This window comes from Bos javanicus, chromosome 24 (assembly GCF_032452875.1).
Source record: "Bos javanicus breed banteng chromosome 24, ARS-OSU_banteng_1.0, whole genome shotgun sequence".
NCBI lineage: Eukaryota > Metazoa > Chordata > Mammalia > Artiodactyla > Bovidae > Bos > Bos javanicus.
The window spans coordinates 61,785,996-61,807,622 of record NC_083891.1 but is presented as its reverse complement, the minus strand read 5'-3'; the positions used below and the strand labels follow the sequence as shown (position 1 = coordinate 61,807,622).

Genomic DNA, 21,627 nt, shown 5'->3' with positions numbered 1-21,627 from the left:
CCTCCTGGGGCTCTGAACTGCTGCCACGCTTAGTGGCCCTGCAACCAGGAACAAGCCAGAGCGCATCTCTCCTCACCCTTCTGGGTTCTGGGGAGGAGAAGCACCGCCGGAGCCACGACAGAGCCGCCCACACCCGCAGGCCGCCCTGCGAGGCCCTGACCGCCTCCTGCGCGCCGCCCCCCGGCGCCGCGTCCGCTCCAACGCCGCCGCCGGCCCCGCTGCTCCAGGGCCTCGTGTCCTGAGCTCTCAGTGTCCGCGCTGCGCAGGCTTGCTCAGGACCGCATGGATACAGATAAATGTCTCGTGCTCATGGAGAAATACTGCCATGGCTTCTCTCCAGACTCTTACGAGTGTTTAGTTTGGCTGATAGGATCGCTGGTGGTACCGCACTGAAGAGACCTTCCTCTGCCCCCCACACCCCCCCCCCTTTATTTCTAATCACAGAGTGTGACCTTATGTGTAAATAGATCATAGACATAGCTAGTTAACATAAGATCGTACTGACTCAAGCTGGGTCCTCATCCAGTGACTGGACCCTTCTATGAAGAGAAGAGACACAGGGAAGACGGTCATGTCGAGACAGAGGCACAGGCCCGGAAACTCGAGGAACCACCAGGGAGTAGGAAAGGTAAAGAGATTTCTCCCCGAGAGCCTCGCGAGGAAGTGTGGTCCTGAGAACACACTGATTTTAGACCTCAAGCCTCCAGAAGTGGGAGAGAATGAATACGGTGGTTTGAAACCTCAGTGTGGGCCGCTCACGACAGAGGTCCTAGGAACCTAACACAGTGCCTGGAGAGCAGAGAAGTGCCCTCTCACGCTCCCGTGCCTAAACTGTTAAGTTATGGTAGTTTACTAGAGCAAAAACTCAACCATTTCAGCAATCAAAAATACATTCAAAGAAGGACATGAGCCCCATCAAAACAACACTGTACATCAACATTCAATGCAGTGCCCTGAATTTCAGGAGCAAATCTTGCCGGGGTCCAGCCCTGGTGGATCCAGGGAATTCGAAGCGGGGACGGCATTGGCGAGGATCAGGAAACAACTGCTTAATTAAACGTTAATTGAGGATATAAAGAGTAATAGAATAAGGATCGCTCAGTGAGGAAATTCAGTGGAGAAAAGAGGCTGAATAATTCAGCCAGAAGGTAAGAGAAAGAACGACATGGTGAGACCAAGTTTCGGTGAACAAGGCCCGCACTTTATTTTCCAAAGTAGTTTTTATACCTTAAGTTATGCATAGAGGATAATGGGGGAAGGGGTAGAGTCATGCAGTAAGCCAGGCTTTCTTCCTGCAAACTTATCATATGCAAAAGTTTAGGTGATTTGCATCATCTTCTGGCCCAGAGGCCTTTTCCTCTAAAGGTGATTATTCTAAAGTCAGGTGCCAGCCTCCAAAAAGCATTAGATAAAGTTGCATTCCTACAGAGCAAAGGTGTGGTGGGCTATAACAAGAAAAAGAATTACCTCAAGGGTCCCAGGTTACAAACATTAAAGCTACTACTTACACCAATTATATTAATCAATACACTGCCAGGGACACAGCAGGTAAGGGATATGGAGACTTGGCAGCAAATATTGGCCCAACAAGTGAAAATCCCTTCACCAATACAATTTCTAATCAATCTTTTGACTGCTCAAAGGAATCTGTATTTAGACAGTTTAGAACATCTCATGCCTCTCACAGTTTGGAGGCTCTGAGCAATCACATGTGGCCGGAAAAACCTATTCAGGCAGGCTAGAGGACTTCCAAGGGAGTTTGTAGGTTGAAACACTGTCACACCCAGGAATTATTAACTGGAGCTGTAAGCTAACTCTTTTTTCGGAGAGAGGTAGTGGGGGACAGGTGAAAGCACAAAGCAGAAAGTAGGCAGACTCTGGTTTGGGGGGTAGATTGCTCGAGATTTTCCAGGGAGACTCCTGAGGCTTGATCCTGCCTTTGCGTATGCCAAGCCTCCTTCCTCATGACCTTTGCCAGGGGCGGAGCTCCTCACATGGCTACCGGCAGTGATAGAATTCCAGTTGAGCTATTCCAGATCCTGAAAGATGATGCTGTGGAAAGTGCTGCACTCAATATGCAATATGCCGGCTCCCGGCATCTCCCCGTTTTTTATTTCTTAAAACAGCCAGAAATCTTTCACTGGAAGTACAGGTAATTAGGATGTTCTGTCAGGTGGTCATCAGATGCAGGGAGGAAATCCCTGGAACGAGTTAGAGCCAGGCGTTCCTTGAGCAATGATAGACATTTACTGGGGTCTATGGAGTTGATGTTTTCTTGCTTGGATCACTGAGAAACTGAAGGTGCTGATAACAGCTGTCCCTGGCAGTCCTGGTGAGATATGTGCTAAAGCCAGAGTCACGTCCAGGAACAGAGAGGCTGGTTGCAGAAGTCATGGGGTGGGGAAGGATGGTGCTATCAAAGTCTCAGAGTTTGTCTCAGAGGATGAGGCTTAGGAAGTCAGTGGCCACCAAATGTAAAGGAGCCTTGGCAAACCTCCCTTGTCATTAAGTCCCTGCTTCTAGCACTGTGGTAGAGACCCTTCACTAAGCTCAGTACTAAGTCATAGAACATAATTAAGAACTCAATGAATGGAGAGTGAATCATTAAGAAATTATAAAAATAGATAATCAAATACATTATGTGATCACCCCTACATTCACATGGAATCAAGAAGCCTTCTTTCAAATGTAAGAGACCAAGAGTCAGTAATTCCTAGTTCATGCACAAAGAACAGTCTCTCTCTTCCTGCATTCTACCAAAAAATTAAGAGACCCATAAAAGCGAATCCTGGAGGCAGGGCGATCTTTCTGATATGATAAGAAGTTATAGAATAAAATTTTGACTAAGGACTTACTCAGTCCTTCCTTAATATATAATTTTAATCAATTCAAGGGGCTTCCCAGTTGGCACTGGTGGTAAAGAACCAGGTTGCCAACACGGGAGACATAAGAGACCCAGGTTCAATCCCTGGATTGGGAAGATCCCCTGGAGGAGGGCATGGCAACCCACTCCAGTATTCTTGCCTGGAGACTCTCCATGGACAGAGGAGCCTGGTGGGCTACAGCCCAGAGGGTCACAAAGAGTGGGAAACGACTGAAGTGACTTAGCAAACACACACGAAATCAATTGGAATGTTAAATATCAATCAAAAACTGCTGAAAGGAAGGGCTGTAGAAATGGTTCTAGAGACAGGAGATGTGAGAGAGGGTTGGATGGTGCTAAGCACAGAGTAGGATGACGGTCCCGAGTGGAACTGGAGGCATGGGAATGGGGAGACGGGTGGTGAGAATGAACTGTCTCAGTATGCCATGACACACCTACAGACAAGACCATTCCCCAACTAAGGGACATTAAGGTAAATCTGATTCATCCTGTTCAGATGCTATTTACATTGTACGGATCTGTATCTATATGGGAATATTAAAACAGTAATTGATCATATATGAAACGAGTCGCCAGTCCAGGTTCGATGCACGATACTGGATGCTTGGGGCTGGTGCACTGGGACGGCCCAGAGGGATGGTATGGGGAGGGAGGAGGGTTCAGGATGGGGAACACATGTATACCTGTGGCAGATTCATTTTGATATATGGCAAAACCAATACAATATTGTTAAGTTAAATAAAATAAAATTTAAAAAAATAAATGAATAAAACAGTAATTGGCAGATATCCTGTTATTGAAAGCTTGAAGGGTTTTCTCAAGTAACCAGTTTACCTGCAGATGGGTATGACCACGTGAATAATAAGAAGGAAGAGATAAAATGCCCCCTAGGATGTACACCTCAGCAAAGCTGGTGAACCTTCACGCCCTTCACAAGGAAGGAAGAAAACAGGAGGAGAGCAGAGGAGCTATTTTGAAGCAACCTACACAGGTATTAGAAATATGTGGGATGGTTCCTGGACATGTCATTTCCTCTTCAGTTTTATTGGATTCTGGGATTCATGATGCCAATGATGTTGGTATATTTAGAAAATACCCAAAGACGGGTGGCAAGTACTGACTTGCAGAATCGTCTGAGAAGTGCTGAGTGTCCTGTGACACTGTGTGACATCGTGGTGTCTTCACCTTGTCTAATACATGCCAGGAGGACTTTTGAAAAGGAGGGAGAGAAGGCTGTGATATGGATTCTTATTTGAACTAACCAAAGTTCCCTCTAAATTTAAGCAAAATCCTTTGCTTTGCATACATGCTCAGTCGTGTCCCACTCTTTGCCACCCTATGGACTGACTGTTGCCCGACAGACTCCTCTGTCCATGGGATTTCCCAGGCAAGAATACTGGAGTGGGTTGCCATTTCCTCCTCCAGAACAAAATCTTGATCTTCATCAGTTAGTTGCTTTTCCTCAAAGCCAGCCTCTGCACCACCAACCTCGGTAACTTACTCACAGGAGGAATCAGCTCAGTCAGTGGTTCCCTTGAGTCCTCGACTCCTGCTCTGTGCCCTGGGCTTCCTCCAGGCCCAGCCGGGGCTCCTTACTTCTGTCTCTGGGCTCAGAGCCCTTTCTCTTTGAACCCAAAGACGTTCACCCTGCTCTGGCCCGGGGGCTTCCCTGCTCTCTGACAGCACCCGTGATGCAGCCTTGACTGGGAGCTCTTATTCCTCATGTTTGTTGTTTTCCGTCCTGGATCTTTTCTCCTGCTATTTCCTTCTTCTTTACACTCAGCTTCCCATCAGACTCCAGCAGACTCCATCGTCGCTCAGCCCACCCAGTCTCAGCTCTGGGGTCTTTGACCTCCAGTGTCATTCGGGGGTCAGGACACATAACCAGGAGGAGCCCTAAGAGCAGCAGGGCTGAGCTCAGGAATCATCTTTCCGGTTTAGGCACACAGGTCTCCCCTTCCTCCAGCTCGTGTCTCCATCCCTGTGCTTCTGGGACTCTGAGGTGGGTGAGGCTTCCTGTGAGTGGGTGCTGTGCTGGGACTGCACACTTGGACCAAGCGCAGTACTGAGTGCCGGGGTGAGGAGAGGATTGGAGCCCACACACACGTGCTTTCTCCTAACCTGCTGGAAGTAAAGTGGTGCAGCTGCTGGGGAAGGCAGTCTGGTAGTTCTTCTAAATCAATCAGAGACTGAAATTCAGCCAATCAATCGATCAAGTGTAAACTTACCGTTGACCCACAGATTTCATTCTTAAGAATATGCCCAAGAAATTAAAACATATGTCCACACTGAAACTGCCATTTTACACAACCCTAAAAGAATATCTGAAACCCTGCCTTCCTCCCTAATGACTGTGGCGTCCTTGGAGGAGAAATTAGGGACCCATTCCCACCCCTTTATATTTTGTGGGAGAACATGATCTCTACTGAGAGGGCAGAAGACGCAGCTTCTTTTCATCTAAACACAAGGAGATTTGTCAGTAAAGGCCCGGAGTCTGTCTACACCTCCCTGTGGGGAGTGGATTCACGCGCAGCCTCCTGGAACCAGCTACCTGCCTGGAGCGCTCACCTGGGCAATTCACCACCTGGGCTTCTGTTCAGCCACTCTGTGGCTCATTTCTGTTATCTGTGAAATGGGGAAAGCCAACTCACCAACCTAAACATGGTACTAAAGAGGAAAATGGGTGAATAGAAAACCCCAGTGTTTTGTATTAAAACAGCAGTGTTTAATATTATTCTATTACAGGAACACCAGATGCTTGAAGAGATGAGACTCCAGTGGTGAGACTCAGCCATGCCATTCAAAGAACACATTTTTTCCTCTTTTTTTCTTACAGACATTTGACTCTGTTGTTCTGGTCATGAATCAGAAGTGGGTGTGCTGCAGATCAGGATGATGGAGAAATGTTGTAGTTCTGGAGCTCAAGCTATTTACTTTTCTGAGAAATCTTCGTAAAAAGCATTAGAAAACTGCCCTTAAAATGGGTCCTGTTTGTATCCGTTGTTCTTCTCAGTGAGAGCAAGTGAGTTTGCTGGAAAATGAGCTGCCCTCTGACCTTAGCAACCAGGGCACAGCTGGGATTAACCACGAGGACAATGGGGTCACCGGGAGGACCGCGCCAGGGTCCAGCCTCGAGGGGAGGCAGATCATGCCTGGTCTTCACCTACAGCTGACACAGTTTGCCAATGTCTCTTCAGCTGAGACATTGAGCTATTTTCCCGGGTATACAAAATATTTTTAAAGAAACAGCCTTTTCAGAACTTAAAAAATGTCAGCGTTTCAATAGTTTGTGTTAGAAGTATTCTTAAACACAAGTCAACATGTATTAACAAGAGAAGAAAGATTTTTAAGGGTTATTTCTGGCTGGGCCTCGTTCCTCAGGGTACGTGAAGAAGCTGCCACATAAGTGTACTGTCACAGGTGCCGGAAAGGCATGTACATGCGTTTCCCATGAGCATGGATGGTAGGGCACAATCTCTTCTGCAGAAGGAAAGGACTTACAGGAGTTGGTCAATAATCTTGTCTTGACTCATAAAGACTTCTTCCTCATGAAGTTGAAGGTAACTGGTGAAGAAATCAGAAGTTGATCTTGAAATACCAGCTGTCTTGGGGCACGGGCGGCGGCAGGTAGAGGTATATATATTCAGGGCTGAGCACGCCCGGCACACAGGCTTACAGGCTGCCTGCCCACCTCTGCTTCCTCCAGGAACACAGGTAAGTGCTTCCAGCAGCTCTGCGCTAACTCAGGAGTCCTCTCTGAAAATAATAATGAATGTGATGTTTTATCGTGCGTGTGTTAAATATTTCATTTGGTATGATGGTATTTTACGTATTCTGCCACAGAAGAACTTTTTCTCCTGATTTAGTCCACAGGTAATTTACTTATTTCTAAAAGAAAACCCACGTTCCCTCGGGGGCACGTGTATCAGGGGTAGGCTGTCCAGCATCCACAGATCCTTCAAGTAAGGCACGGAGGTACCTGATGGGAGATGGCTGGATGTTACCACATCAGTTTTGCCTTTGAATCTGTTATAAATTCACTGGGAAAGACCTGGAGGCTGGGGAAAATTGAAAGGAAAAAGAAAAGGGGGCAGCATGGATGGGATGGTTATACAGCATCATGGACTCAATGAACATGAATTTGGACAAACTCTGGGAGGTAGTGGAGGACAGAGGAGCTTGTCCATGGAGTGCAAAGAGTTGGACACGACTTAGCAACTGAACAACAACAACAAAACCTCTGTTATAAAGCACTTTTTACCCACTCTTGTACAGTCAGTAAGGAAGAAACAGTAAAGATACTCTATTACTTTTTCAAAAACCGTTCTTTAAGTATTAATTTCAATAGTCGTCTAATTATGAGATGGATACAGGTACATCTCTCAATTATGAAATGTATAACATCAAGTTTCTATTATATTTAAGAAACGTTTTCTATAAATAAGGCTTCCCAGGTGGCACTAGTGGTAAAGAACAAATCTACCAGTCCAGGAGCTGTAAGCGATGTGGGTTCAGTCCCTGGGTGGGGAAGATCCCCTGGAGGAAGGCATAGCAACCCACTCCGGTATTCCTAATTTCAAGCCTTCTAATTACTAAATGTATACAAAGGAAAAATCTTCGTCGCCAGAAATCCACAACCCACACATAAGGCATTTCTTTTAGAAATTCTCATTACAGACTACCTTCCTTCCCTAGAGTGATGATAAAATGCATCTGATGCTCTTCCAGGACTTCCAGACCACATCCGGCCACCATGAGTTCCCTCAGTGAAGCAATCATCCACCTTGCAATTGATCTGTTCCACCAGATCAGAAAATCAGAGAAGGAAAACATCTTCCTGTCGCCTTTCAGTATCTCGTCAGCCTTAGCCATGACTTACTTAGGGGCCAGAGAAAACACCGCATCAGAAATGCAGAAGGTGGGTGGCAGCTGCCTTTCCATCACAGGTTTGCATGGGGTGTCTGCTGGCTGCTGTGCAGATGACCACAGGTCTGCTGTCCCCGGGTCCCACGGGAAGCTCAAGCAGCCCCACGACTGGGTGGGCACAGAGTTATGGGGGCACGGCTCCCCACCTGCCTCCTGTGCCTGGACTTCCTCTGGGGGCTGGGATGAACCCCTACAACTGCCCAACAACCAGAGGTGAGGCTTTAATGGAAGACTTCAGTAGAAGTGAGGCCCTGACTAAAGTCCACGGGAGATATCTTTACATGTTTCCTCAATGATGAATGAAAAACGAGACGCAGTTCTTTAAAGTGGACAGCGCTCAAGCAGCTTTGTGTTTCCCACACACAGACTGTGTTTTTTAAGAAGCAAGTGTTTGCACTGAATATTCTTTCTTCTTTTCTTTGTTCCTTATGCTTTGGGGGTTTTTTGTTTGGTTTGGTACTTGGTTTGCATTTTCTTTCCTTTCTTCTTCCTGACTTTTTTCTTTCTTTTTGGTCGACTGTGATGCACACAGATATATCAGGTGACACTTCTTTGCCCCACTGTCTGTCTCCTCCAGGTCCTTCACTTCAATAAAATCGCAGAGAACACAAGAGGAGGAGCCGCAAAAGAGCACGTGAGTCACAGGGCACCGGATTTAGAGGATCACGTATCCAAGAGGGTCATAGTTTAAACTGGGAATTTCAGACCAAGTGGGGAAAGTCCACTTTTAGGGACATCTTAAGTGAAACCCAGCGGACAGAGTTGTAGCTCATTTCACGTTACATATATGTGCTTCACGTCTTTGTTATCCTGAGAGGAGAGTAGCATGTGCTTCACGGGAAGGGCTCGGAAACCCAAAGGGGCTTCAGATTGCGCTCTGTTGTTCAGGAATGACAAATGTGGACAATACAACTGCTCTGAGCCACAGTGACTTCATCCCAGTTAACTGGGGATGATAAAATGTCTGCTGCAATACATGCAAATCCATGTGAAACAGAATAGCAGGGCCAGGAAAATGAAAACTCTGATGTATAGTACGTATTTTATTATGGTTATTATAGCAAAATAATAATTATACTATTTATAACATGTTTCTAACATTGCATAGTATGAACTCATAATATTAATATTATTATTGGATAATGTTAAATCATGATGGTAGTTCATATTATGAAGACCAATAGGTAGGCATCAAAATATATTATGGAAAGTGATTAACTGAGAGCTATTGTTTATAGGCTCGTCCAAAACTCTCAGGTAGCAAGGTTAAGGTTCTGGATTGAGACAAGCCTGGGTTGAAAACCTGGCTCTGTCTCCTTGCAGAAGCTACTTAGCCCTCCGCACTCTCTTGTCATCATGTGAATCCAGCCAGACTTAGAGATGCTGGTGTACAGCTGCCGGCAGAGTCCCAGACACACACTGCTCCCACAGTGAGAAGTGCGGCCATCAGAACGAAGAGCCGTAGGGCAGAGTCAACAGGTCTTAGAAGACAATCCCACCAGGAGTATAACAGGGCTTCACGTCATAACCTAGGACAATACACAGATTTCACTTTCTCACACAGCTGATGACTGTCAGAGACGCACTATGGTCTGGCCCTCAAGAAGCCTAACTTTAGCTGAGAAGGTGACCCTAAGCATTGCAGACGGCTAAGACAGTGCCTGGAGGAACGGCGCTGCGTGGGAGTTCAAAGGAGAAAAGAGTGATGTGCCTGAGCAGGAGAAAGAATTGCCTAGGAGACCGGCTGTAAGGATTAGGAAGGCTATACCCGTAAAACACACCAATTAGGGGAAATAACCACAACCATCATCCCTGGGGATACCGCCCTCTAGACAGGGATCCACAGACCCCTGGGGGTGTGCTGTTTACATTGACAGAGAATCCAATGAGCTCACTTTTTGACATTTGAAGGTTGAAAAGCCAGGAAATGTTCATCAACACTTTCAAAAGCTTCTGACAGAATTAAAGAAATCCACTGATGCCTATGAGCTGAGTGTCGCCAACAGGCTCTACGGAGAAAAGGAGTTTCGGTTTCTCCAGGTGAGTTTCCTGGTCTGTCACGCCTTTGGTCTGCATCCCTGGTCCTCGGGCCCCATCTCCTAATGGGGGGAGGGTGCAGAGCAGCCTGGGGACCCACACGGGGGCATTACTCCCAGGGGCGCCAGGCTCCCCGACCACAACCGCACCCGCTGGAGTGTCCAGAGGCTGATAGCACACCAGTGAGGGGAGGCTAGGGATTGGCTTGTGAACTCTGCTTGGTCAGGATTTAACACATTTAATTTAATTTGGGAATACCTACATAGTTACTGATAAATTACTTTTCATTCCTGCTTTCTTCCTGCTCATGTCATAGGAATACCTGGATAATGTTCAGAAATTTTATCTAGCCAGTGTGGAATCTGCTGATTTTAAAAATGCTGCAGAGGAAAGTCGAAAGATGATTAATTCCTGGGTGGAGAGCCAAACCAATGGTAGGTTATGAGAGAGTCACTCATTGCAAATCCCGGCTGAGTCCCACTGTGTGTGAACACGGTGCTGGACCCTGACCGGGCTGTCAGGAGCGGGGTGAGACGAGACTGCAGAGGGTGGGGAGGCCCTGCAGGGGGTGGACGGTCCAGGTCAGTGTGGAGAGAAACAGGCGGGGGTGCTCCGATGACCAGCCCCCTGCAGGCACAGCTGAGCCTGGAAGACAGTGTCTTGTGGATCCCAAGTCTCTGCTCAGACTTCAGGTTGATTCATAAGTTGTTTCTAAATTAAAGGCGTAACTTCCGGGTTATAATCCCTAAGAGAAAATATGAAGAGTCACTTTTGCTTTCTTAACTGGGAAACAAGCTGCTCTCCGTTACACCATCCTTCTTGCAGAAATGACCACCTGCAGGAGAAGGGTCCTGGCCCACGTCCCCCTCCCACTGGATTGTCACAGTGTCCATCCCACCCAGGGAGGGGCTGGACAACGTCTCCATCCCATGAACCGTATCCTACCTCCCTTCCGAATCATAGGCTTAACCTACAGCAACTCAATGTGCAGAATGAAGAAGACAGGGAACGGAAACAAGAGACAAAGCTACTGAGGGAACAGGAAGGGAGGAAAGGGAAGAAGAAAACTGACCAGTAAAGGTCAGCTGAAATCAGTTCTTCAGAATTGATGACCTGTTCATCAGTTCTGATGAACAACGTATTGTCAGAATTGATGACCCAGAATTCTTGGGTCAGGAAGAGCCCCTGAAGGAGGGCACGGCATCCCACTCCAGTATTCTTGCCTAGAGAGTCCCATGGACAGAGGAGCCTGGTGGGCTACAGTCCGTGGGCTCACAGACTGAAGAGCCTTAGCACAGCATGGCATCTTAAATATCATAGAAATATCATGGCATCTTAAATATCAGAAATCAGTTCATCAGGATTCCTTGTGAAATGACTGATGTCCCCACACACACAGACTGAACACCTTCCCAGTCAGGAGCAGGGGCATCTGCATGAGGGCGACTCCATCAGGCTGGTGCCGTGAGCAAAGCCTCACCTAGTGAACCGCTGGGCGTGGAGTCCCTCACGGGCTGACGTGTCAATATTTAATCATCACTTGTAACTTTCAACGCATCTGACAGATAAACCACTCGTGCCTTTCATGACAGACCTTTGATTTTCTGTCTTTGCAGGAAAAATCAAGGACCTATTTCCCAAAGACTCTCTCGACAGCTCTACTGTTCTGGTTCTGGTGAACGCCGTCTATTTCAAAGGGCAGTGGAACCAGAAATTTAAGGAAGAACATACTGCAGAGGAAAAATTTTGGCTGAACAAGGTATTGTCTGTAATTTACGTGTATAACCAAGTGTAGCTACATGCACTGTGAAATTTAAATGCATGGTAATTAATATATAACTCGTATAGAAGATAGAATTTGTCAAGGCTTATTTTCTTGTCCTTTTTTTAAACTTTATTTACTGGGGATTCCTGGAAGAAACTCTTATCTCTAAGACACAAATTTCCCAGATCATCTCTTAGGAGGCTGAGTTTGGTGTCTCAATAATACTATCTTTTTTTCTGGCCTACTGCTCACTTGGCATTCTTTTGCACATGAATTTACTGCAGGATACAAGCAAACCTGTGCAGATGATGAAACAAACCAATAGTTTCAAGTTCGTGTCACTGGAGGACGTGCAAGCCAAGATCCTGGAAATCCCGTACAAAGGCGAAGAGCTAAGCATGTTGGTGCTGCTGCCCAATGAAGTAGACGGTCTGCAGGAGGTAAAACCTGGTATTCACAGTGCTCCATGCCATTGCTCACATTTCCAGTGATTCAGTGCTTGTGTGGGCTGCTCATAGATTGGTAGTACTGGCTGGCAGCATAGAACAAAAAATAATAATAATAATAATAACATCTGCTACTGCTACTGCTACTGCTAAGTCACTTCAGTCGTGTCTGACTCTGTGCGTCCCCATAGATGGCAGCCCACCAGGCTCCCCGTCCCTGGGATTCTCCAGGCAATAACACTGGAGTGGGCTGCCATTTCCTTCTCCAATGCATGAAAGTGAAAAGTGAAAGTGAAGTCGCTCAGTCGTGTCCGACCCTCAGCGACCCCGTGGACTGCAGCCCACCAGGCTCCTCCGTCCATGGGATTTTCCAGGCAAGAGTACTGGAGTAGGTGCCAGTGGCTCAATGGTAAAGAATCCGCCTACAGTGTGCGAGCCACAGGAGACACGGGTTCAATCCCTGGGTCAGGAAGGTCCCCTCGAGGAAGAAATGACAACCCACTCCAGTATTTCTGCCTGGGAAATGCCATGGACAGAGGAGCCTGGAGGGATACAGACCATGGGGTCACAAAGTGTCAGACATGACCTTCACATGAAACACATGTTGTTTCATTTCTGTGTGCATGTTTATACAACACACATCCACACATGTGTATAGACATTTCTGTATACGCGTATATAGTGTACATACATACATAGAAAGAGCAAAGTTATAAATGTATAAAAACATTTATTTGATCATATGATATATATTCAGGACTGTTATTGTTTCCCCCTCAGAGAAAATCTAATAAACTGAATCTCCTGTATTCATGTTTACTGTTAAAATAAAGGTTTCCCAGACATTTCAATCCAAGGTTAGGTGGGCTCCATGACCATGAGAATCCTGACAGTTGTTCCTTTTCCACTGTTACAGCTTGAAGACCAGCTCACTGCTGAGAAGTTAATAGCGTGGACGAGCCCACAGAATATGAGGAAGAGAGAAGTGGACTTATACCTGCCTCGGTTTAAAGTGGAAGAGAGCTACGACCTCGTGCCCACACTGCAATCCCTGGGGATGGTGGACGCCTTCCGTGGTGGGGTGGCCGACTTCTCGGGCATGAACGGGAGCCGTGATCTGGCGGTATCAAAGGTCTTCCACAAGTCCTTTGTGGAGGTGACCGAGGAGGGCACGGAGGCCGCGGCTGCTACCGGTGTGGTTATTATACGCAAATCATTAACGTTTCGTGAGCCTTTCCGCTGCAATCACCCTTTCCTGTTCCTCATCAAGCACATCAAGACCAACAGCATCCTCTTCTGTGGCCGAGTCTCTTCCCCTTAGATGTCCTTGGGCAGCAGCCACACTCGGGGACGTTCAGAGAGCTGTTTCCGGAGCTTGAATGCTGGTGCAACAGGTTCCCTTGGATGCGTTTTCCTTTCCAAACGTATAGTCACCACTCACAATGTATTGGATAAAATATTGTTTCTCTGTCTCTCTCTTTCTACAAACATATGTAACCTACTCTAATCCCCATGAAAACACCTCCTTGGACAAATTGTTCACTATATTTTTAAAAGTTATTTCCATACTCTATCTTCTACTAAGTTTGAAATATCATAGCTCCTATTTGAAAAGTTATTTTTACTTTTCAAACCTAGACATTCACATTTATTTGAGTTCAGGTGGTATGTGGGACCCTTACATGTCTAAATTTTTTAGTTTTCTGAAGTGCATTATCAATAAAACCATGGCTTGTTCATGTCATTTGTTGCTCATCCTTTTTTGTTCAACAAAGTGTAAGTGACCCCCACACGTGGAAAAGATCATATAGAAAGATATTATCCTACATAGAAATCAAAATAGTGCAGCATGATGAGGTTAAAAAGGCAGACTGCTGTCAGAACATGGAAGGCTCTGTAACCCATGTAAGAGCCTAGATATAAGCATCTAGAACTCAGACTTGGGATGTGAACTGAGTCTCTAAGTAGGTAAGACAGATGATATATATGTTAGAGCTACCGAGAGAAATATGGTAATTGTGGCTGAAGGCAGAGATGGGATAAGACTGGGAGAGCATCCAGTGAGAAGAAGGGCTGACAAGTGACCCTGAAGTCCACCAACCCATAAAGCAAAGAACTGACAAATTTTATTCCCCAAAACACAACTTTTCTCAGGGCAAGAGGAATCATTTGGAGCTGATATGTTTATTACAAAGATTGGCATGATGGTTTCACAGATATATACTCACCTCAAAACTCATGACGTTCATACATTAAATACATACAGCTCTTTATACATCATTCATACATGAAGAAAGTTATTTTTGAACACAAAGTAATAAAAATCAATGTGTGACTTTAAACATAAAGATAATAGATGCTTAATAAAGAATATAATGCATATACACCACAGGACAGGCTTCCCTGGTGGTGCAGTGATAAGGAATCTGACTGCCAAGCAGGAGACCTGGGTTCAAAAAGGAGCTGGACATGAGGTAGTGACTAAACAACACAACACCAGACACCACAGGACACCAACTTGTGCCCATGGGATTGCACAAAGCTAAAATTAAAAGACTGGTCAAACCCTGTGTGGAGAAAACGTGGATCAACCGGAACTCTCCCACACCACTGGTAGGGATACAAAAGCTGCAACCACTCAGGAAAATAGTCATGCAATTTTATTTTTTCCATCTTTATTAAAATATTATTGGCCCATAGCACTGAGTAAGTTGGAGGTGAACATGCAGTACACTCATTTTCTACATACAAATCTGATACACTCATTTTCTACAAAGTGACCACCAGCACAGCTTGCACTAACACTGCTCTCTCAGGGAAGAGGAATCATTTGGAGGTGATATGTTTATTACACAGATTGGCATGATGGTTTCACAGATATATACTCACCTCAAAACTCCTGATGTTCATACATTAAATACGTACAGCTCTTTATACACCATTCATCATTCATACATCATTCACACTCTCTCATCACAGTATTGTCATTTCTTTTTCGGGAGGTGTGTTGTTCAAGAACAACTGTCACATTATTGATCTCTAAGGGAGAGGGGAAGCTGGGGTCTCCTATGCTGCCATCCGGGTGATGTCTCCAGAAAACCACATATCTCCTTGGCTGAGCAATGCACTTCTAGAGAAAGTCTTTCTCAAGTACACAAAGTGGCAGATATCACTACTTTCTTACAGGGTTAAAAGTTGACCAGACTATTACCAGACCAGTAATTCCACATCCTGATTTTACCCAAGAGATATGAATACATCCACCACAAAAGGACTAAGACACAAATGTTCACTGAAGCCTTATTCGTAATGGCCAGAAAGCTGGCAAAACCTCAAATGTCTAACAGGTGAACAAAACAGGTGGAGGAAAGTACAAACCCAGGAATAGTACTTAGAGATAAAAAGGAAAAAACTACGGAAGCAACATGGATTAAACTCCTACACGCTGTGCTGTGCAAACAAGAGACTGAAAAGAATGAGTGTGTGTTATGTAATCCCCTCAGATGACAATTTTACACTATGGATAAATGTAGCTGGGCATCCCCGGTGACTCAGTGGTAAAGAACCCGCCTGACAATGCAGGAGACATGGATTTGATCCCTGGGTTGGAAAGGTCCCCTGGAGAAGGGAAGGGCTGCCCTTGCCAGTGTTCTTGCCAGGAGAATCCCACGGACAGAGAAGCCTGGTGGGCTACAGTCAGTCCATGGGGTCGCAAAGAGTCAGATAAACCGAACGTGTAATCGAGAACAAATGTAGTTACATCTCAATACAAGAGACCTTGAAACACTTAGAACAATACGATCATAGGAAATGATAGTAAAAAATACAAAGAAGTGATAGCCAATTATTAAATATGAAAGCTAGTATTTTATTGAATGAGATGGATCAGAGCATAATTTCCCTGTGCTATTTCACTTAAGATGAAGATGTATACCGCTAAACACTCATTGGTTGTGTGGCTAACGTAGAGTCTTAAGCTTTGCTATCGGCAGGTTGAATCACTAAACATTTCCAGAGATGAAATAAATGAGGAATAACCTTCATAAGAGAAGAAATTTTGATCGGATTAATACCCCAAAGGTTGTATATTAATTGAATACTACACACTGTATTGGCAAGAAATTTTATAAGTTTCATTCATGGGTTTAACCCAACGTATCTTAAAACTATATAACCATTAAACACTCCAGAGGTTTGGTATTTCCTTGTGTTTGAATAAGTATCAGGAATAACACAAAAATGTGTCCGGTATAAACTCATAGGTAGAAATATCACATTTAGTTTGAGAAGATTTCCAGACGATCCTCTGGCTGGGTCTCCAAAAGATCCCAATCTGAAAACAGTGAAAGATTTGAGAAGTTATGTTGTTAGTGAAAAGTTGTCATTACTCCTTCCATCACCTTCCCTTATCTTATCTTCAGAACAAGTTGTTCTGAGCTGAACTCCTGCCCTTCGGATCCTGCACCCTTCACAGCTTACAGGAATCTCTATGAGCCAGGGAAGCAGAAGCCCTGTGAGTGGGCCTGTGCAGTCTTGATCCATCAGTAAAGCAGTTTTGTCTTGGTTGCTCCCAGGCGTTTCTCATCAGGAAGATGTGAGGGAGGCGACAAGCTCACTGTTCTTTTGTGACATGTGGGCAGGTTGGGAAACCTGCCCCTGTGAACGCAGGAGATTCTCAGGTAGCTAAGTCTGGAGACAGAACACAGGCCCTTGAGATGTTGCAGCTTCGTACAGTAATAATGCCTCCATAGGCAGCTGGAAGCTTGCTCCAAGGGGTGCTGGGGGCAGCCTTCCAGCCTCACGCAGGGGCTGGAACCTCAGCTGTGACGGTCCAGGACCCCGGTCCGCCGCCGGGGCTCAGTCTCTCTGCCTCCCTCTGCACCGCCCTCCCTTCCACCTCTCTCTCTCTCCCCCTCTTTTCCTCTCCCTGCCTCCCTACACGTTCTCTCTCTCTGCCTCTCTCTCACCAAACACGCACAGCATCTAAACAAGGGAGCTGGGTCAGCAGGGCTCCACCATTAAACACACCTCGGCTTTGGAGCTAAGCCTCCAGGAAGGCCTCAGGAAAAGCCCCTGCCGGGGCAGCCAGTTTCCCGCGCTGCCCTCCCATCTCCACCCTTGAAACGAGGACTTCACCTCCTGGGGCTCTGAACTGCTGCCACGCTTAGTGGCCCTGCAACCAGGAACAAGCCAGAGCGCATCTCTCCTCACCCTTCTGGGTTCTGGGGAGGAGAAGCACCGCCGGAGCCACGACAGAGCCGCCCACACCCGCAGGCCGCCCTGCGAGGCCCTGACCGCCTCCTGCGCGCCGCCCCCGGCGCCGCGTCCGCTCCAACGCCGCCCCGGCCCCGCTGCTCCAGGGCCTCGTGTCCTGAGCTCTCAGTGTCCGCGCTGCGCAGGCTTGCTCAGGACCGCATGGATACAGATAAATGTCTCGTGGTCACGGAAAAATACTGCCATGGCTTCTCTCCAGACTCTTAGGAGTGTTTAGTTTGGCTGATAGGATCGCTGGTGGTACCGCACTGAAGAGACCTTCCTCTGCCCCCACACCCCCCCAATTTATTTCTAATCACAGAGTGTGACCTTATGTGTAAATAGATCATAGACATAGCTAGTTAACATAAGATCGTACTGACTCAAGCTGGGTCCTCATCCAATGACTGGACCCTTCTATGAAGAGAAGAGACACAGGGAAGACGGTCATGTTGAGACAGAGGCACAGGCCCGGAAACTCGAGGAACCACCAGGGAGTAGGAAAGGTAAAGAGATTTCTCCCCGAGAGCCTCGCGAGGAAGTGTGGTCCTGAGAACACACTGATTTTAGACCTCAAGCCTCCAGAAGTGGGAGAGAATGAATACGGTGGTTTGAAACCTCAGTGTGGGCCGCTCACGACAGAGGTCCTAGGAACCTAACACAGTGCCTGGAGAGCAGAGAAGTGCCCTCTCACGCTCCCGTGCCTAAACTGTTAAGTTACGGTAGTTTACTAGAGCAAAAACTCAACCATTTCAGCAATCAAAAATACATTCAAAGAAGGACATGAGCCCCATCAAAACAACACTGTACATCAACATTCAATGAAATGCCCTGAGTTTCAGGATCACATCTTCTACTCGAAGTACAGGTATTTGGGATGCTTTGTCAGGTGGTCATCAGATGCAGGGAGGAAATCCCTGGAACAAGTTAGAGCCAGGCGTTCCTTGAGCAATGATAGACATTTACTGGGGTCTATGGAGTTGACGTTTTCTTGCTTGGATCACTGAGAAACTGAAGGTGCTGATGACAGCTGTCCCTGGCAGTCCTGGTGAGATATGTGCTAAAGCCAGAGTCACGTCCGGGAACACAGAGCCTGGTTGCAGAAGTCATGGGGTGGGGAAGGATGGTGCTATCATGGTCTCAGAGTTTGTCTCAGAGGATGAGGCTTAGGAAGTCAGTGGCCACCAAATGTAAAGGAGCCTTGGCAAACCTCCCTTGTCATTAAGTCCCTGCTTCTAGCACTGTGGTAGAGACCCTTCACTAAGCTCAGTACTAAGTCATGGAACATAATTAAGAACTCAATGAATGGAGAGTGAATCATTAAGAAATTATAAAAATAGATAATCAAACACATTATGTGATCACCCCTACATTCACACGGAATCAAGAAGCCTTCTTTCAAATGTAAGAGACCAAGAGTCACTGATTCCTAGTTCATGCACAAAGAACAGTTTCTCTCTTCCTGCATTCTACCAAAAAATTAAGAGACCCATAAAAGCGAATCCTGGAGGCAGTGCGATCTTTCTGATATGATAAGAAGTTATAGAATAAAATTTTGACTATGGACTTACTCAGTCCTTCCTTAATATATAATTTTAATCAATTCAAGGGGCTTCCCAGTTGGCACTGGTGGTAAAGAACCAGGTTGCCAACACGGGAGACATAAGAGACCCAGGTTCAATCCCTGGATTGGGAAGATCCCCTGGAGGAGGGCATGGCAACCCACTCCAGTATTCTTGCCTGGAGACTCTCCATGGACAGAGGAGCCTGGTGGGCTACAGCCCAGAGGGTCACAAAGAGTGGGAAACGACTGAAGTGACTTAGCAAACACACACAAAATCAATTGGAATGTTAAATGTCAATCAAAAACTGCTGAAAGGAAGGGCTGTAGAAATGGTTCTAGAGACAGGAGATGTGAGAGAGGGTTGGATGGTGCTAAGCGCAGAGTAGGATGACGGTCCCGAGTGGAACTGGAGGCATGGGAATGGGGAGACGGGTGGTGAGAATGAACTGTCTCAGTCTGCCATGACACACCTACAGACAAGACCATTCCCCAACTAAGGGACATTAAGGTAAATCTGATTCATCCTGTTCAGATGCTATTTACATTGTGCGGATCTGTATCTATATGGGAATATTAAAACAGTAATTGATCGTATATGAAACGAGTCGCCAGTCCAGGTTCGATGCACGATACTGGATGCTTGGGGGCTGGTGCACTGGGACGGCCCAGAGGGATGGTATGGGGAGGGAGGAGGGTTCAGGATGGGGAACACATGTATACCTGTGGCAGATTCATTTTGATTTATGGCAAAACCAATACAATATTGTTAAGTTAAATAAAATAAAATTTAAAAAAATAAATAAATAAAACAGTAATTGGCAGATATCCTGTTATTGAAAGCTTGAAGGGTTTTCTCAAGTAACCAGTTTACCTGCAGATGGGTATGACCACGTGCGTAATAAGAAGGAAGAGATAAAATGCCCCCTAGGATGTGCACCTCAGCAAAGCTGGTGAACCTTCACGCCCTTCACAAGGAAGGAAGAAAACAGGAGGAGAGCAGAGGAGCTATTTTGAAGCAACCTACACAGGTATTAGAAATATGTGGGATGGTTCCTGGACATGTCATTTCCTCTTCAGTTTTATTGGATTCTGGGATTCATGATGCCAATGATGTTGGTATATTTAGAAAATACCCAAAGACGGGTGGCAAGTACTGACTTGCAGAATCGTCTGAGAAGTGCTGAGTGTCCTGTGACACTGTGTGACATCGTGGTGTCTTCACCTTGTCTAATACATGCCAGGAGCACTTTTGAAAAGGAGAGGGACAAGGATGTGATATGGATTCTTATTTGAACTAACCAAAGTTCCCTCTAAATTTAAGCAAAATCCTTTGCTTTGCATACATGCTCAGTCGTTTCCTACTCTTTGCCACCCTATGGACTGACTGTTGCCCAACAGACTCCTCTGTTCATGGGATTTCCCAGGCAAGAATACTGGAGTGGGTTGCCATTTCCTCCTTCAGAACAAAATCTTGATCTTCATCAGTTAGTTGCTTTTCCTCAAAGCCAGCCTCTGCACCACCAACCTCGGTAACTTACTCACAGGAGGAATCAGCTCAGTCAGTGGTTCCCTTGAGTCCTCGACTCCTGCTCTGTCCCCTGGGCTCCTCCAGGCCCAGCCGGGGCTCCTTGCTTCTGTCTCTGGGCTCAGAGCCCTTTCTCTTTGAACCCAAAGACGTTCACCCTGCTCTGGCCTATTCACCCTGTTCACCCTGCCCAGGGGGCTTCCCTGCTCTCTGACAGCGCCCATGACCCAGCCTTGACTGGGACCTCTTATACCTCATGTTTGTTGTTTTTCATCCTGGGTCTTTTCTCCTGCTATTTCCTTCTTCTTTACACTCAGCTTCCCATCAGACTTCAGCAGACTCCATCCTCGCTCAGCCCACCCAGTCTCAGCTCTGGGGTCTTTGACCTCCAGTGTCATTCGGGGGTCAGGACACATAACCAGGAGGAGCCCTAAGAGCAGCAGGGCTGAGCTCAGGAATCATCTTTCCGGTTTAGGCACACAGGTCTCCCCTTCCTCCAGCTCGTGTCTCCATCCCTGTGCTTCTGGGACTCTGAGGTGGGTGAGGCTTCCTGTGAGTGGGTGCTGTGCTGGGACTGCACACTTGGAGCAGGCGCAGTACTGAGTGCCGGGTGAGGAGAGGATTGGAGCCCACACACACGTGCTTTCTCCTAACCTGCTGGAAGTAAAGTGGTGCAGCTGCTGGGGAAGGCAGTCTGGTAGTTCTTCTAAATCAATCAGAGAGTGAAATTCAACCAATCAATCGATCAAGTGTAAACTTACCGTTGACCCACAGATTTCATTCTTAAGTATATGCCCAAGAAATTAAAACATATGTCCACACTGAAACTGCTAAATTTTACACAACCCTAAAAGAGTATCTGAAACCCTGCCTTCCTCCCTAATGACTGTGGCATCCTTGGAGGAGAAATTAGGGACCCATTCCCACCCCTTTATATTTTGTGGGAGAACATGATCTCTACTGAGAGGGCAGAAGACGCAGCTTCTTTTCATCTAAACACAAGGAGATTTGTCAGTAAAGGCCCCGAGTCTGTCTACACCTCCCTGTGGGGAGTGGATACGCGCGCAGCCTCCTGGAACCAGCTACCTGCCTGGAGCGCTCACCTGGGCAATTCACCACCTGGGCTTCTGTTCAGTCACTCTGTGGCTCATTTCTGTTATCTGTGAAATGGGGAAAGCCAACTCACCAACCTAAACATGGTACTAAACAGGAAAATCGGTGAATACA

At 46.4% G+C, this 21,627-nt stretch overlaps 1 protein-coding gene across 2 annotated transcripts; it reads left to right on the top strand.

The window, feature by feature from the left end:
* The first annotated feature begins 6,516 nt into the window (after window positions 1-6,516).
* LOC133237839 (serpin B3-like) lies at window positions 6,517-13,713 on the top strand. Of its 2 annotated transcripts, none has more exons than XM_061400396.1 (8): window positions 6,517-6,598; window positions 7,613-7,802; window positions 8,388-8,444; window positions 9,722-9,850; window positions 10,164-10,281; window positions 11,464-11,606; window positions 11,897-12,052; window positions 12,975-13,712. In XM_061400396.1, the coding sequence occupies exons 2-8, from the start codon at window positions 7,638-7,640 to the stop codon at window positions 13,377-13,379; spliced, it is 1,173 nt and encodes a 390-aa protein (XP_061256380.1). In that variant the 5' UTR covers window positions 6,517-6,598; window positions 7,613-7,637; the 3' UTR covers window positions 13,380-13,712. The 2 variants fall into 2 exon arrangements, with proteins under 2 accessions (XP_061256380.1, XP_061256381.1); XM_061400397.1 differs by having other exon boundaries at window positions 6,518-6,598; window positions 7,580-7,802; window positions 12,975-13,713.
* Window positions 13,714-21,627: the final 7,914 nt, after the last annotated feature.